Below are 18767 nucleotides of genomic sequence, written 5' to 3'. Positions count from 1 at the left end.
GCGTAGTAGAAAGGAGGGAGTAAGCCTAGAAATAAAGGACCACAAGTGATCTTGCACAACTTGTAGGTTCCTTTCTCTAAGTCCAAATAATGTTGATTATAATGCATCTTAGCTTCTATTTCAAAAGATATTTTCTGCAGTTCTTGTCACCAAGTTCTTTTGAAATTCTTTTTCATTCTTTTGAAGATTTAATTTCTTATTTCCTTATTTTCTACTTTGACACAGAAATCCCCTGCAAAGAAGCTGAGCCATGCAATTAGTAAATCTTTGGGGTGCGTGCCCACCAGAGAACCCCCGCATCCTGTTTTTCCTGAGCAACCAGAGAAACCACTTGACCTTGCAAATATAGTGTAAGTATACAGCTGGTGTGGACGTGGGTTATACTGAAATGGAGACCTCGCTGAATCCTTTTGGATTAAAAGCAACTTCACGTAACATGAACATTTAACCTTCTGGTTTTTACTTTACTTTCGGGGAACTCAGGACCTCAAGATTTCATTTCTTTAAGTCACCATAAATATTTACATGGAAGCTTAGCTGCTGAGCCCAGAGCCCAAGTAATTAATGATCTCAAACAGAAACGTTAATATATTGAAGAGTAATTATTGAACTGCTTTTAGCAAGGTTGCCTTTTTTTGTTTGTGTGTTCTTCCATAATCAGTGGTAGAGATCATTTCTTCTCTGCAGCACTAATGCCCTTAGTTATTTTTATAATTAGTTTGGGCAACATGGAAGTTGCCCAACATGAAAATCAACTTCATTTGCTTCTTTGTATTGAGAGAGAATTAGGAAGCATAAGATTGTATTCTATAAATAAAACCAGTGTTTTATTTTTACTTTCTTTGAATATTCATGCTAAATGAAAGAAATTCAGACAGGAACCAAAAAGAGAAGTAGAGAAAGAGGAAGAGTAAGGAGAAGGAGAAATAAGGAAGTGTTAAGATTCATCCTCTAAACTAAGATTCTTTACTCTGAACTAAATGGTGATGTTACGTGTCCTCCTGGATAAAGTCAATAGGGGTTTTGTTTTGTTTTGTTTTGTTTTTAGAGAGGGGGCAAGGGCAGAGGAGAGAAAGAGAATATTAAGCAGGCTCCACACTCAGCAAGGAGCCTGACACAGGGCTCGAGCTCACAACCCTGAAATCATGACCTGAGCTTAAATCAAGAGTCAGATGCTTAACCAACTTAGCCACCAGATGCCCCAAAGTCAGTAGGTTTTTGATCATTATTAGTCTTTATTGGGCGTTGACAGGCTTTTCTGTTGGAGTAGACATCTGTTTTCTTTTACCTCCCTCTAAAACACTTAGGGTTCTTGATCTTTTATTTTCTTTCTCATTCAATAATTTGAAAGACTTTTATTAAAATAGTGCATACATATAAATTAGAAATTTACTAATACAGAAAAACATATAATAAAATGCAGCACATCCTCCCGTACTTTTTGTCTAGGTTTTTGATCAGTGAGATCTCTTTGCATTTGCATAGTAACTTGTTTCAGAGCCGTTTATTGGATGATCCGTCATTCCCCCACTGACCTAACGTGCCACGGCTGTCATAAATGAAGCGTCCAGATGTGCGTGGTCTGGTTCTGGGCTCTCCTGTCCCTGTAGTCCAACATCCTGTCCTTATGCCAACATCATACTATCTTAGTGACTGTAAGGGGTTAAATAATATTTTTAGGAGAGTCTTGTCTATTCTTTGCCCTTTGCTCTTCCATATAAATTTTAGAATCGGCTTATTGAGTCCCTCACGAAATTTTGTTTGGATTTTGATCAGAGATTCGTTGGATCTAAAGATCAAATTGGGGAGAATTGACGTCTTCCATGTCATGAATGTGCTCTGTCTTTCCATTTATTTAAATGTCATTTTGTGCTTTTCAGTAAAGCTTTATAATTTTCACCAGAAAGGTACATACGTTAGATTAATTCTTCCGTACTTTTTTTTTTAATATTTTATTTATTTATTTGACAACGTGACAAGAACACAAGCAGGGGGAGTGGAGAGGGGGACGCAGGCTTCCCGCTGAGCAGGGAGCCCGATGCGGGGCTTGATCCCAGGACACTGGGATCATGACCTGAGCGGAAGGCAGATGCCCAACCACTGAGCCACCCAGGCGCCCCGATTCTTCCGTACTTTTAAAGGTTCTTCTGTACATTTGTTGATGTTACACATGGTGCCTTTTTTTCCCTACAGTTTTTTTGAGATATAATTTACATGCGATAAAGTGCACCCACTTCGAGTGTGCAGTTCAGTGAGTTTTGGCAAATGTATGCAGTCATGCAAATGGTGTTTTCATGGAATTATGTTTCTCCGCGGTGTATTGCTGGTATGTGGAAATGCAAATTGTTTCTGAATCTTAATCCACTATCTGGTTATCTTGCCTGATGTACTCATTAATTCTAGTAATTCGTACTCAGATTTTTTTGGATTTCCTATAAATAATTATATCACCTGCAAATAATGATAGTTTTGTTTTTTTCCCCTTCCACTCCTTGTAGTTTTAAATATTAATCATACTTTTTTTTTTTCCTTTTGGTCTTCTTGCACTGGCTGAACCTCCAGTGCAATATTGAGCAGAAGTAGTTCGGTAGGCAATCTTCTGTTGTTGCTAATCCCGAGAGACAGCTTTCAGCATTCATTTAGTGTGTTATTTGATGTAGGTTTTGTAGAAACTGTTTATCAGGTAAAAAGAGCTTCCCTTATATGCCTTGTTTGTTAAGAGTGCTTTTTTTTGGGTCATGAATGGATATGGAATTTTATCAAAGACTTTTCTGCCTTGAAATGATCATGGGAGTTTCTTTATTCTATTAATATAGTGAATTATATGAATTTTTTAAAAACAGCCATACATTCCTAGAATAAACATAAGTTGACTCTCCTTTTAATACGCTAGGTTTCATTTGCTAATGTTTTGCCTAGATTTTGCCTATGTTTAAAAGTTAAATTGTCCTGTAATTTCCCTTGTTTTATTTTCTTTTAAGGACAAAGTTTGCCCAGTTTGCTATCTTAAAAAGTTGAAGAGCATTCTCTTTTTATGTTTTTTGAAACAGCTTATTTAAAATTGGAATTATTTGCTACTTCAATTTTTGGTGAAATTCACCAAAGATGTTATCTCTGCCAAAAGGCATCTTTGTGGGAAAATTCTGAACTGTGAATTCTATTTTTAAAACAATTATAAAACCTAATTTTTATTTCTTTTTGAATCACTTTAGAACATTTTATATTTATAGGAATTTGTCGTTTCATCTGAATTTTCAAAGTTATTGGCACAAACATAACATTTGTTTGTGGTATGTGTACTAATGTCCCTTTTAAATTCCACTTTCATGTATTTATGGTTTTTCTCTCTCTTTTGTTTTTCCTTGAACACATCTGGCCATAGGTTTGTCCCTTCTATTGGGCTTCTAGAGGACCAACTTTTGGTTTTGATGGTTTGGTTTTTTGGTTTTGGAAATATTTGTTTCCAACCTTATCTTTATTATTCCTTTCGTTACAGTTTCTTTGGGTTTATCTTGCTACTCTCTTTCTAACTTTTTTTTTAAAAGACTTTATTTGTTCGACAGAGAGCAAGAAAGCACAGGCACGGGGGAGTGGTAGAGGCAGAGGGAAAGGGAGAAGCAGACTCCCCGCTGAGTGGGCAGCCCCATGCGGGACTCAATCCCAGGACCCTAGGATCATGACCCAAGCTAAAGGCAGTTGCTCAACCAGCTGAGCCACCCAGGCATCCCTCTTTCTAACTTCTTCAAAGATGTGGTTAACTTACTCATTTCAGGTACCCCACCCCCAATATAAGCATTTTAAGGTTATGAATTTCTTTCTGTTCTGAGTGTGCCCAATTTTTCTAATGTAATTTTTATTGCTCTAAATATTTTCAAAGTTGTGATATGATTCTTCTTTAAAAATACTATACTTTCTTTTTTTTTTCTTTTCTTTTCTTTTTTTTTTTTTGTTTTTTGTTTTTTAAGCAATCTCTGCACCCAACATGAAGCTCACACTCACAACTCTAAGGTCAAGAGTGGCACACTCTATGAGCTAAGCCAGCCAGGCGCCCAAGCAGCATACTTTCTTAATTTCCAAACATATGAGGATTGTCTAGTTGCCTTTTTGTTATTAATTTTTAGTTTAATTTTATTTTGGTCTAATAAGTGGTCCGTACTATTCAGTTCTTTCAAATTTGTTTTGACATGCTTATTATGTGTAATATATGACCCAGTTTTTATTATGTTCCTATAAGCCTGAAAAATAATGTTAAATCTGTGCTTGTTTGATTTAGAGTTCCTAGTGAGTGAGTGTATGTCCATTAGGTCAAGTTCGTTAATCCTGTGGCTCATATCTTCAAAACTATACATATTTCACTAAGAAATTGAAAATTTGTTCTTATCTAGTGACTCTCTCTATTCCTAATAATTCTGTTTGTTCTCAAATCTATTTTATTTGCTAAACATCTCTTAGTGTCTTTTGCTTGTATGTGTCTAGTGTAACTTTCCCCATCCTTATACTTTTGACTTTTCTGTATCCTTAAGTGTTCAGGATGCTTCTTGCAAATTGTAAGTGGATTTTAAAAATCTAGTCTGACAACCCGTCTTAACTGGTGAGTTTGGTTCATTTAAATGTATTACTATAATATTGTTTTTATAATTAGTCATTATAAGTAAAATTGGCTTTCGTTATTGCAGTTATAAAAGTATACTCATTGTATATCTTTTTACCAGGACATATTCTTGAAAACTAGGTAGCATTTTGTACGTTCTTTTAAAAAATTTATGTCAAGTGGCACTCTGCAGATTTTACTTACCCATTCTTCCTACCCAGCTGCCTTCAGATCTCTGCCTCCACATTAAATGCTGCAGTAAACCCCTCAGATGGACTGGGCAAGAGTTTCTTTAAACCAGGGGTCACGAGTTAATGTATATCCTGACCAGAGGAAGTGTGTTGGGGAATCCGTTACTTTAGTGTAGACCTTCCTTTAACCTCTCCCATCTGAATTCAGGCCCCATTCGGCTGCCTCTCCCTGCTGTGCCTCAATTCAGAGACTTTCTGATCAGTTTTCCTAGCAAGTCACCTTAGTTTTTCTTAGAAAAGAGGAGTCTGGCTATGTGGTTTTGGGGAGGGGACCGAAAGAGACAGGAGGTGTTCTGCTTCTTAGGTGGACTTTCAGCCAACCCTCTTATTGGTAATGCAGCCCCTCTCCCCTCTTTTGGAGGCACCAAGCATCTCTAATGACTGAGCGTTCCTGATCTTGTCTCAGGAGGACTCCGTGTCCCTTGTCTCAGGAGGATTGAACCCTCCCCGTCTCTAGTTTCTGTTGGAAGTTTAGTATGAATTCAGTCTAGGACTGAGAGTTTAGTTTTGGACCCTTGAATTTTTGTTATAGATTCTTACCATTTTATATTTGCCTCAAGTCTTTTTTTTTTTTAATACTTTATAGGTCAAGTTGTGGTTTCCTGTATCTTTCCTAATCCTGTTACCTTTTCTCACCCCATAGAGTAGCCGCTAACATTATTTTGGTATTTATTACTCTATACATGTTCTTAAACTGTTACCAGATGTTCATGCACCCATAAAATAACATATTTTTTAAAACTTTGTATAAATGGTTATGCTTTACATATACTTTTGTAAGTTTATTACTTTGTTAATAGTATGTTTTTGAGATTTACCCAGAATCTCAGATGGCATTCCACAGAATGACTGTACAGTAAGTAGTCCATTCTCCTATCGACAGACATTGAACTTGTTTCTAGTTTTTCACTACCATCTAGAATGCAGCTGCGAATATTCTTTTTTTTTTTTAAAGATTTTATTTATTTACTTCACAGACAGAGATAACAAGTAGGCAGAGAGGCAGGCAGAGAGAGAGGAAGGGAAGCAGGCTCCCTGCCGAGCAGAGAGCCCGATGTGGGGCTCGATCCCAGGACCCTGGGATCATGACCTGAGCCGAAGGCAGAGGCTTTAACCCACTGAGCCACCCAGGCACCCCAGCTGCGAGTATTCTTATACAGAGAATTTCTCTAAGGTATGAGTGTAACCGCTGGGTCCTGAGATAGGAATATCACATAATCAAGATAGATTAGGTGATAATACAGTAGAAAATTAACCCCCAAGCCTCCTGGTTCAACACATGGATGTTTATTTGTCACTCATGCAAAGTCCCTCCCAGATGGGAAGGACTCTGGAACAGCTGAACTAGGGATAGTGACTCAGTGGTTTAGGCTGCTTCAATTTTTGGCTCATCATCTTAATGTGAGGCCTCATTGATCCCTGCAGCAGGGGAAGGGAGCCTATGGGGAGCTCATACCCCTCTTCCTGTATTCAGAAGTGACACGTGTCATTTTCCTTACAACTCTACCTAACTTCACGGGTATGTCACCTTCCACATACCTAGGAAAGAGAGGAGAACTAGATATTGTTCAGCTCTAGTAATATATACGCAAGTGTCTTCATCTTTACTAGGTGTTACCAGACTAGGTATTACCTAGAACTCAGATTTTATATTTCAAGTATTTATTAATCTAAATTATTCCCAAGGCAAGAATATAGTCAGCAGGCCACTCAGAAAACACAATATAGGGGCACCTGGGTGGCTCAGTGGGTTAAGCCTCTGCCTTCCACTCAGGTCATGATCCCAGGGTTCTGGGATCGAGCCCCGCATTGGGCTCTCTGCTCAGCAGGGAGCCTGCTACCTCCTCTCTCTCTGCCTGCCTCTCTGCCTACTTGTGATGTCTGTCTGTAAAATAAATGAATAAAATCTTAAAAGAAAAGAAAAACAGAAATGTTTATTTAAAAAAAAGAAAACACAGCATAGCTTCCTTTTTAGATTTTGATGAAATTTTGAGCAATTATTTCTATTTGGGTTGACTAGACAACTTTTAAAGTCCCTTTCAACTTTAAGTTTCTCTGTTTTATAGATTTTTCTTCTATATTCCCATGTCACTGGGTCCCAGATTTCGCTATTGTCAGGGTCACTCGGCTTTAAAAACCATAGATTACCAAGTCATTTTCATTCTGGGTTAGGTCAGCTAATGATTATTCTGGGGGTGGCCTGCAAATCTATCTTAAAAAAATTTCATAGTGAATCTGATCAAATTATGCAACCACTTCATTAGAATATAAATGGTTTTAGCTGTATGAACAACAACCTAGTAATTCAGTATTAAGCATCCAACATACATATAGAATACAACTAAAATAAATATATGAACAGCAATTCTTAAGTCTTGCTGAGATTTTTTTTTTTTTAAAGACTTTATTTTTTTTTTGACACAGATAGAGCACAAGCAGGGGGAGCAGCAAGCAGAGGCGGAGGGAGAGGGAGAGGCAGGCTCCCTGCCCAGCGGGGAGCCCAGTGCAGGGCTCAATCCCAGGACCCCGGGATCATGACCTGAGCCAAAGGCAGCCGCTTAACCAACTGAGCCACTCAGGTGCCCCTGAGATTCTTTTTTTTTTTTTTTTTTTTTTTTTTTAAGATTTTATTTATTTGAGAGAGAGACAGTGAGAGAAAGCATGAGAGGAGAGAAAGTCAGAGGGAGAAGCAGACTCTCCGAGGAGCAGGGAGCCCGATCCCAGGACTCTGGGATCATGATCTGAGCTGAAGGCAGTCGCGTAACCAACTGAGCCACCCAGGCGCCCCGCCCCTGAGATTCTTAATCGTCCATTCATTTAGTAAATATTTATTGAGAACCTTCTAGGTACTATGCAGGGTGCAGATGGTATTCACACAGTGTTTTGCTTCTGAGCACATAGGTTTGAGCGAGTGAGGGAGCCAGTTTCATAAAGGGCTGTGTCTGGGGGCTTCCACAGGTAAGAGTTTGAGGTAGAGCTCCAAAGAGGAGAGATCTGGGAGGAGCGGGCTGCTGTGTGTTTCCAGTCATGATCAGGAAAAGAAAGTCTCTGTTTTGTACTTAGAGATGAAGATGGGCCTCACATTTGAATGCTTAAAGTCAGCAAAATATTTCATTTGAATAAGATCATGGTTATTTTAATCATTGTTTTATTATATGAATATTAATTATTTTAAAGCCTTTTTTAGGCAAAGAATAGATAGTTATCTTGCACTTCAGGAGTCTTTACACATTGTAGGTATTACTTTCAAACACTTAAGTTGTTTTTATTTGTTTTACTAAATATCAGTGATCCCGGTTCAGATGAACCCCATCTACTGAGGGGGTTAGGACTGGGGATAAAATCCAAGGGACTGAATGACCAACCTGGTTGAGCCTTCCCCTAGGCATTGCTCACAACATTTAAAAGATGGGACATGCTAGAAAATTTGACCTTTCCCAGCTGGATCTTTCTCAGAGTAGGGAATAAGGTTTCTTACTAAAGTTTTTAGTTTAAAGGTTAAATTTATTAATTTTTTTCTTTTTTCTGGCTTCCATTTCATGTTTAACATTAATGTTCTCATCTCAAAATTATAAGGATACATCTGTCTATTAAAAAATTTCTTATTTCTGGATTTTTTTTTCTTTTTTTGTTGTTGTCAGCTATGAGATAGGAATTTAAGGGTGTTTCTTTCCCAAAATGGATAGCCATTTATCCCAACTCCATTATTTTCCTCCTGATTTGTTGCAGTTTTAATTTTGCTTTCCTTTTAGCAATTAAGACTCACCTTGACAGTCTGAGAAATAACATAAAGCACATATGTGTCTATATCTGTAAAATAATTGTATACAAGGTGTCTTTACGTTACAGTTTGTCTTTATCTTACTGGCAGGCTCAGAAAAGCTTTTGTGAAAAATAACATTTATAGTGAAGCCTAAAAGATGAATAGAGATTAGCTATGTTCGGGGTCAGTGGAGGAATACTCCCAGCAGAGGGGAGCAGTAGGCCAGAGAGCAAGGGGAAGGCTGCAGGGCGGGGGCAGAGGCAACCTGAGATTTTGGACATGATACTGAATTGAAGGGTTTTTGATGGTAGAGAGAGAGGCTGAATTTTGCATTTTAACAAATCACTGCCTGCTGTGTAGAAGTCAGGAGTGGGGACAAGGGTGAAAAAGAAGAAGCCAGCTAGATGAGTTTTTTTTTTCAGAGGCCAAGTGAGAGATGATGGAGGTTTGGACTCCCATGGTGGTAATGAGAAAAGTTTGTGAACACATGAGGTTTTACCATTGTTGGACTCCCAGCAATAAAATAAAAGTTCCAATGGAAATGTGGGACAGGAATTGAAATTAAGTATGAGATAAGGTATATTTTAATGTTCATTGCTTACATTTTATGTTGACATAGAGATTTTTCCAGATTATCATAAATTCCAGTGTTGATATGTATTGAGCACCTATGCTGTTCCAAGCCCTTTGCTTACCTCTTCTGTGTACATCATTTCATTTAACTCTATGGCAACCTTTGCACTATAAATACCGTTACTTATAATGGGTCAGGAAATGGCATTGGTGAGTTTCAGTGACCTGATTACGCAACTCAGACTGATGGCATTGGGACTGGTCTCCACCCCCAGACTCTTTCCATTGCACCTCACTTTCCCAACGGGTAGACCTGGGAAGAAATTGTCACCGTGGATATACACAGTAACTGAACGATTGTTTGAGCTCTGTGGTTTGTTTTAGAATCAAGAGAGGACATTGAAGAGTTGTATGTTGGTTGATTGAAAAATAGAAGGGAGGCAGTGTGGTATGAGAGAAGAGAAACCAGGTTAAAAATAGAGACATCTGTTGACTTTACTGGTGATAATAAAATTTAATTATCTCAGGATATTGTTTAAGGTTAATGTATTTGAGAGTACTTTTTAAAAAAGATTTTATTTATTTATTTGAGAGAGAGAGCATGCACATAGGGAGGGGCAGAGACAGAGGGAAAGGGAGAGAATCTCAAGCAGACTCCACGCTGAGTGGGGAGCCTGAAACAGGGCTCAATCTCATGATCCCGAGATCACGACCTGAAATGACACCAAGAGTCGGATGCTTGATCAGACTGAGGCCTCAGGTGCCCCTGAAAGTACTTCTAAGAGGTTAGGATGCTATCATACTGGATTCTAAACTTTTGAACTCTTTTCCTTAGACTTAAGTAAATTATATCCAAAAATGTAACCACAAGGGCTGGGACTCTGTCTTATTCTTTACTATGCTCCCAGTGCCCGGAATAGTTCCTGGTGCTTGGTAGGCATTAAAAATGCTTTGAATGAATGAATGAATGAATGAATGGCACTAGCATGATTTATATAAACAGACCTCTACCTCATCCCCTCCTCTGCCCTTTTATGTTTGTTCCTTCAGAAAATGGTCACGTATAGGTCACGTACCTACATTAAGTCTCCACTAGATGTCAGGCATATTTCCTTAATTGGTTCATTGTGTTTTGTTTTTCCTTATCTGGTAAGTTGAGAATATTAAATAAGATTTTTCAAATAAACCTCAAACAAAACCAATTCACTTATCATCAACACTAGCAACTTCTCTTATGAGTCTCTGAGAGAAATTAATCGTTTCTTTTGGTCTAAACATCTTTATAAAACTTTCTGGCTCTTGATGTCTGATAGACTTTTTTGCTAGCCTAATTCAAGCAATTTGTTGTTGCTTAAGATCTAATTATCTAACCACACAGTCTTTATACCTAATTTCTTTAATTAGTGGTTAATCACTATTACATTTCAGTTTATGGTTATTTATTTCTGAGAGAAGGCAAAACTTCCCATGTTGGATTAGTGTGTTCATTCCTCTTAATTTCGTCAAGGAGAGAATGACCAGCATCCCACTGGACACACCTGGAATTGATGTGTTCTCCTAAATAGGGGTTGGCAAACTGCAGCCTGCAGGTGAAGTCCTGCCTGTTGCCTGTCTTTTGTGGCCCAGGAGCTAATGATGACATTTTTAAATGGTCAAAGAGAAAACAAACATTTCATAAAATAGAAAGAATAATAATAATATTTTGTGAAAATTATATGAAACTCAAATTTCAGTGTCCATAAATAAAGTTTTGTTCGGACAAGCCACACTTAACTCCTTTATAGGTTGTCTTTGCTTTCAGGCTACAGTGGCAAAGTTGAATCTTTGTAACTAAGGTTGAATGACCCTCAAAACCTAAAATATTGTACAGCATAGGAAATCTAGTCAGTGGTACTGTAATAGCGATGTCCAGTGACAGATGGGAGCTACACCTGTGCTGAGCACATCAGAATGCATAGACTTGTCGAATCACTGTCTTGTACACCTGAAGCTAATTAACACTGTGTATCAACTATACTTCCATTAAAAAAACAACAACAACAAACCTAGAATATTTACCGTCTGGCTCTTTAGAGAAAAAGTTTTGCTGACCCCAACTCTTAAGGAAGGGTTGATAAAAACTGCAAATTTAGGGATCTTTGTGCTTCTTGATATTTTTTTCTGAATTCTCATCATCATCTTTGATGGTTCAGGCTGTTTTTTCAACCCAAGGGTGAAGGTTAATTGGTAACTTCTTCTGTTGAAGCAGTTGGATAAAGTTTGTTACCTAGAAACCGGACTGCCTTATTGTTTCTTGCTGCTTATGCATGTATAAATATGTAGCCAGTTTGAACAGCTGAGCCACCCAGTTTTTTTCCATACTTTGTGTCAAAACAGAATTAACCTAGATTATAAAAAAATCATTATTTAAATGATAGTTATAATTAAACATTTAATATGGCTCTTATTTGTTCTATTTTAACTGCTCTTCTATTTAATGCTTATTAGACCGTCTATGCATTATTTTGATTTGATCAAAACAAAACTGTCCTTTTTAAAATTTCAACTTCAGAGATTTTTTTTTTTACTTTAGACAACTATGCTTGAAACATCTTATCCTTATAGTATTTGTGAACCTTTTGGTAAAATATGAAAATTCTGTTTATTTTTATTCTTATTCATAATGACGTTAAGTAAATCAGTACAAATTTGTGAGACCGGGAATAATGTAAGACCTGTGTAAAAACCTGTGAAATTTTTAAGACTGTATGAAAAAACAACTACTTGATGAAAAAATAACTCCTTATTTATTTTGTTTAGATACTAAAGTGCATTTTTGTGATGCTTTTTTTTTTTAAGATTTTATTTATTTATTTGTTAGAGCACGCACAAGCACAGGCAGACAGAGTGGTAGGGAGAGGCAGAGAGAGAAGCAGGCTGCCTGCCGAGCAAGGAACCCCATGTGGGATTCAGTCCCAGGACACTGGGATCATGATCTGAGCTGAAGGCAGCTGCTTAACCAACTGAGCCACCCAGGCATCTCTTGTGATGCTTCGTTTAAAATGATGGATGAATTTGGATTTGGAGATTCCTTTTGTGACAAGGATGCTTCTGGCTCATTGTCCTGTGCCGAACCGAATGCCTCATTGTTAGCAGCTTTTTTTATAAGCCAAATTTGGGTGTTTTCAAAGAGAGTTATTAACTGGCTTGAACTGTATTCCCGAACAAATTGTGGGGTGTTACAGAATTTATAATGTTGATAAATTGGTCTGGATTGAAATTACTGTCTCCCACAACTATTTCCTGAGTGTGTATTGTGACTGGGGCTCTGTGCGTGTTGCTGAGGGTAGAGTCTTATTTGAGAAGATTGACAAGATGATACTTTTCTCTTAGATCGCTAAATGAATCTGATGTTCTAGTCACTTGAAAGGAGTATCAGATACATTTTGGGTGTCTTGGTCTTTGGAGGTTGAACCTATTTGGAAGGTTATAATTTTAGCTACATCCAACAGGTAAGTATTATACTTTGACTCTTAGATCATAGCTCATCTGATACTAATTCTGTCTTGCACTTTGCTGTAGAGATTTTGAAAAACCTAGGCAATGGTGACGTCATCTGCCTACCACTGGGCCAACAGACACCTTTTATTTCAGGTCTATCTAATTTAATCTTTGGAGGGAAAAAAAGCTGCTTTTTATTCTCCTGTTCACGTAGCCTGGAATATGAGTGTTCTTATGGCTCTTAAGGGTCACGACTCATCTGATACTAATTCTGTCTTAACATTTTGCTGGGATGATTTTGGAAAGCCTGGCACCTGAGGAATACAAGAGATTCTCTTAGAGCTTTGAGCTTCTCTTCATCCTGGCTTGAGTGATGTCTCTTTGGCTCCATTTCAAGCTGAAGGTCCCAGGTAATTACTCTCTTCTGGGGTTAGGGCACTTGCTAACCCTGGAAGTATATGTCTCCAAAAAAGAAATGGCACCCAGAGAGCACTGATACTAAGGGTCATGTATCGTGTAAGGTAGTCCTAGAAATAGGATGAGGTTTTTGCCTGAACTTCAGTGTGGGGGGTGGGGAGGTGCACACACTCATGAACCACACATGTGTGTATGTGTGTGGGGGGGTGGTCAGGTGAACAGCACATGTGGTGACTGATTATGCTGCACTAAGGAGAAACAGTGTTATTTAATGCAGTAAAACACAGCGTTTAATCCTAGGAGGGTAATTATTTACAAGTGGCTGTGACTTTGGTCTACTGAGTTTCACCTCCCCTCTTGAGATTTTTCTCACTCTGTTTACCATTATTGTAAAGTACTGTGCTTCTATACTCTAAATTTAACATGGTCTAAGCACCATCCCGTTTTTTTCTCTTTTCATTGTGGTAAATACACATAACATGAAATTTACCATCTTACCAATTACACCATTTTTCAGGTGTACAGTTGAGTACTATTAAGTGTATTTATATTGTCGTGAAACAGATCTCCAGAACCTTTTCAACCTGCAAATCTGAGACAACCTATCTATTAAACATCAACTTTCCTTTTACTCCCAACCCGTGGTAACCACGGTTCTCCTTCCGTTTTCTATGAATTTGAGTGCTTTAGATACATCATCTAAGTGGAATCATGTTTGTTTGCTTTGTGACTGTCTTATTTCATGCAGCATAATGTCGTCAGGGTTCATCCTGCCGTAACCTGTTTTAGGACTTAGTTCGTTGTATGTATATGCCACATTTTGCTTGTTCGTTCCTTCGTCAGTGGATGTTCGGGTTGCTTTCACCTTTTGGGCTAACCTGAATAATGTTGCTCTGAGGATGGGTATACCCATAACTCTTTGAGACCCCGCTTTCAATCCATTGAGCTGTATGCCCAGAGGTAGGATTGCTGGATGTTAATGGTAGTTCTACTTTCAGTTTTTGAGGAATCTTTGTAGTGTTTTCCATCGTGGCTGTACCATTTTACATTCCTATGAGCAGTGTGCAAGGGCTCCAGTTTCTCTGCACCCCAACCAACACTTGTTATTTTCTCTTTTTTCTTACTGCTGCTTTATTTAAAGTAGTCCGCCTAATGGGTATGAGGTAGTATCTCTTTGTGGGTTTGCTTTGTCTTTTCTTTTTTTAATAGTTTCATTGAGATACAATTTACCTACCATAAAACTCACCCACTGTGACAGTTAAATAACTCGTAATGAATTTATATGATTTTATAACCATCACCATCATCCAGTTTTAGAACATGTCTACCATCCAAAAAAGTTTCCTGCTGCCTATTTTTGGTCAATTCCAGCTCCCACCGGTAGCCCCAAGGCAACCACTGATATACTTCCTATTTCTCTGACTTTGCCTTTTCCAGCAATTTCTTATAAATAGAATAATACAATATGTAGTCTTTTGTTTCTGGATCTTTTGTTTGGCATAATATTTTTAAGGTTTATCCATATTGTATCAAGTATCAATAACCTAATCAAAAACCTTTGATTTTTGATTTGTGAAAATACCCCAGTATATGAATATACCACACTTTATTTATCCCTCAGCAGTTGATGGACATTGATTCATTTGACTTTGAGCAGTTCAGACCTGATGGACATTGATTCATTTCCAGTTTTTGCCTGTTGTGGATAAAGCTGCTCTGAACATTATGTTTTTGTGTGGACATTTTGTTTTAAAACAAGTTAGTTGTTGTTTTAAAGATTTTATTTATGTATTTGAGAGACAGAGATCATAAGATTAAAAATAAAATCTTTAAAAAAAAAATCTTTGCCTGACTCAGGGTCATAAAATTTTCTCCTGTGTGTTCCTCAAAAATTTTATAGTTTTAACCCTTACATTTTAGTCTAGAATCCATTTTTATGTTACTTTTGAAGTAATTATGATTTCTTAAAAAAAATCCCTGAAAAGTAATCATTCTTAATATTGGGGAAATCTGCTTTTCTTTGAGCTTTATTTTGTCCCAAGCCAAGCCTAAGGTATACCTATAATGGAATTTCATGCAGACATTAAGTCTCAGAATTATATTTCATCAAATGGAATTTCTTTTTTATTTTTTAAGTTTATTTAATTCTTCTTTTTTTTTTTTTTTTTTTTTAGTAATCTCTATACTCAGTGTGGGGCTCAAAATCATGACCCCGAGATTAAGCCTCACATTCTCTTTTGACTAAGCCAGCCAGAGTCTCCTTGAGTGGAATTTCTTTCTTTTTTTTTTTTTTTTTAAAGATTTTATTTATTTATTTGACAGAGACCACAAGTAGGCAGAGAAGCAGGCAGAGAGAGAGAGGAGGAAGCAGGCTCCCTGCTGAGCAGAGAGCCCGATGTGGAGCTCGATGGGGGGCTCGATGCAGGGCTCGGTGCGGGGCTAGATCCCAGGACCCCGGGATCACGACCTGAGCCGAAGGCAGAGGCTTTAAGCCACCCAGGCGCCCCTCTTTTTTTTTTTTTTTTTAAGATTTTATTTGACAGAGATCACAAGTAGGCAGAGAGGCAGGTCTAGAGAGGGGGGAAAGCAAACTCCCCGCTGAGCACATAGTCCAATGTGAGGCTCGATCCCAGGACCTTGAGATCATGACCTGAGCCAAAGGCAGAGGCTTTAACCCACTGAGCCACCCACGTGCCCCTTGAGTGGAATTTCTTAATAGAAAGTGTATACTGTGATCTGGTTGCAATTTAGAATAATCTCAATATTTCTCGGCATCTTTATAGGTCTTTATATTTCCCACTTTTGATTAGTACCACAGTTTAGCACCTACTAAATTAGCCCTTTTAATTTCTCTTAAACCTCAAATCTATCTACATATTTCTAACAAATTAATCTTGAAATTACTTCCCTGTTTAAAAGTCTGCAAAACTCCATTGCCGGTGGAATTAAGGAGGCACTCCTCAGGACGGAATTCAAGACCCTGTGTAATCAGGCCCCACCCCACTCTTTGAATCTTATCTTTTTCTGCTAAATTTATGTACTGTAAAGCCTGTGCTGCAGCCAAACCTACCTCCTTCCTACCCTTTAAAACTTTGTATCTCTTCCTGCCCCTCGGAGCTGACTCATGAACTTCCCAAGCCAACTACTCCCTTTCCTGAGTGCCCTTTTTTGCCCTTTTCAGGCTTTTCCTCTTTTGTTTATCCATGAGCCAAGCATAATTCTATTGTATCCACAAAACCCTTGAACCCTGAAGCAGCTAACTCCTATGGATCTCTCCTTTCTTTCCCGAACTTCCTTTAGCTCTTGGTTTATCAGTCATCAGAACACCCAAAGTGCTGTTCTCTTCTTCAAGGATTCTTTGAGTACGTATTAGACCCGGGTTTTTTTTTTTTTTGGTTGTTTTTTTTTTTAAAGATTTTATTTATTTATTTGACAGAGAGAGATCACAAGTAGACAGAGAGGCAGGCAGAGAGAGAGGGGAAAGCAGGCTCCCCGCCGAGCAGAGAGCCCGATGCGGGACTCGATTCCAGGACCCTGAGATCTCATGACCCGAGCCGAAGGCAGCGGCTCAACCCACTGAGCCACCCAGGCGCCCTAGACCCGGGTTTTTTGAAGGTTGTAAGCACGTCCTTTGCACCTTCAACTTCTTAAGAGATGTCCCTGGTGTATGTCATTTGTGCACGGTACCTTTCAGGTGTTTGTGGGACTAAACTCCACTGACTTGTGATGATTCTAGAGTATGGAGCACAGTTGTAAATTCTCAATGAATTAGGTTAAATTTAGCAATTTACTTGTAGTCCCTCTCTTCAGGGTCACATTTTGGGACCTTGCTTATTGATGGGCTATGACTTATCTTAAGCTTTGGAAGGCAATCAAGGAAGGGCTACTCACTCAGATTGTAAAACTCTGTGTTGTTGTATGCGCTTTTAGAGAGAAGGTCTTATTTTACTATTCAGAATAATCCTAGAGTTCAAGATAAGGACAAAATAGGGCATCTTCTCCTTTGGTAAAGTAACCTTTCTCTTTTGTCTTACTTACTTTTTTCCTTTTGAATAATGTTAATAAATCATCTTGAGGGTAAAACTGGGTGCCTTGCCTCCAAGCATGAATTTAAGGAAATATTCTGTTACATTGTATTGATTGATTTTCCTCCTTGGCTTTTCACTTTTTTTTTTTTTTTTAGATTTTATTTATTTATTTGACAGAGAGATCACAAGTAGGCAGGGAGACAGGCAGAGAGAGGGGGAAGCAGGCTTCCCGCTGAGCAGAGAGCCCGATGTGGGGCTCATTCTCAGGACCCTGAGATCATGACCCGAGCCGAAGGCAGAGGCTTAACCCGCTGAGCCACCCAAGTGCCCTGCTTTTCACTTTTTTAATGGAGTTCTTTTTGGAACTTAGCTGACTTCTTTCTCTTCAGTCATTTCCTTCCAGCTGTCACCACCTCATGTTTAATTCTGTGTAAGTCCAGCTGTGATTTCCCACCCATGTCCTGTGTCCAGTTTATGACAAGAAAAACCATCTTATTAAGAGCTTCTCCACAGTTTCTTGAGATGAATATTTAACACCTTCCTTTTAAGAAATTGATTCAATTGCCATCGATACCATCTGTGTGAACTTAGACTTTTGAGAGGTTAAAAATATAGAAGTGGTCTAATACAGTGGCATAAAACTCTTGCTGACAGATTGGATGCAGAGTATGAGAGAAAGAGAAGTCAGTTTGGCTTAAATAACTGAAATAATAGAGATGGAGATACCTACAGGTAAAACACATTTGGGTAGAATTAGACCTTCATTTTGGACATGCCCCACATTGGGCTCCATGCTGGACATGGAGCCTACTTAAAAACAAAAAACCAAAAAAACTCCCAAAGAGTTTGGACAAAACTGATTCATGAAAGTGACATAAAGTTAAATTTCTAAATTATTGTGATCTTAAATGTTAAGTAGCAGTGGAAGGAAGGAGAGAAATAGGATTAGTTAGAAGTACAAGTAGTAATAAACTTTAGATTTGTTTGTTTGTTTTTAAAATAGGGGAAGTGGGGTGCCTAGATGGCTCAGTCATGGTTCCAGGGTCCTGGGATCTGGTCCTGCATTGGGCTCCTCGCTCAGCGGGGTGCTTGCTTCCCCCTCTCCCTCTGTTGCTGCTCTCTCTCTCCCTCTGTCAAATAAATAAAATATTAAAAAAACAAAACAGGGTGCCTGGGTGGCTCAGTGGGTTAAAGCCTCTGCCTTCGGCTCAGGTCATGATTCCAGGGTCCTGGGATCGAGCCCCACATCAGGCTCTCTGCTCTGCGGGAAGCCTGCTTCCTCCTCTCTCTCTGCCTGCCTCTCTGCCTAGTTGTGATTTCTCTCTGTCAAATAAATAAAATATTTAAAAAAATTAAAAAAAATAAAAAATAAAAAAACAAAACAAAACAAAAAAAGTGACCCCAAATATAAGATGATCTTTCCTAAGAAAAGGTCTCCAAAAACTAACTTGAACATATAAACCTTTAAATGAATCAAATCAAGTGTCTTGGCATGGATACGGTGGAGTAAGTTACAAATAAAAGACACTGACGGATCTAAAAATTTAATATCTTCAAAATGAAAAATGCCCTAGACTCCTTCTAACACGCACTCCTGCCTGCAGGAGCATTCTTTAACTTCTTTTGATTGTGCCCATTTGTCATTTTCTCCAACCTTTGTTAGT

At 38.3% G+C, this 18767-nt stretch overlaps 1 protein-coding gene across 10 annotated transcripts in view; it reads left to right on the top strand.

The window, feature by feature from the left end:
• DTNB (dystrobrevin beta) overlaps positions 1 to 18767 on the top strand; it is a 262585-nt gene that overhangs the window by 150292 nt on the left and 93526 nt on the right. For all 10 annotated transcript variants that reach the window (XM_045979068.1, XM_045979067.1, XM_045979063.1 and 7 more), the window contains one exon: positions 226 to 350. In XM_045979068.1, coding sequence (XP_045835024.1) covers positions 226 to 350 — 125 coding nt within the window. The remainder of the gene's footprint in view (positions 1 to 225; positions 351 to 18767) is intronic.

Source organism: Meles meles, chromosome 15 (assembly GCF_922984935.1).
Source record: "Meles meles chromosome 15, mMelMel3.1 paternal haplotype, whole genome shotgun sequence".
In the NCBI taxonomy this organism is placed as follows: domain Eukaryota; kingdom Metazoa; phylum Chordata; class Mammalia; order Carnivora; family Mustelidae; genus Meles; species Meles meles.
This window is presented reverse-complemented; position numbering and strand designations above follow the sequence as displayed.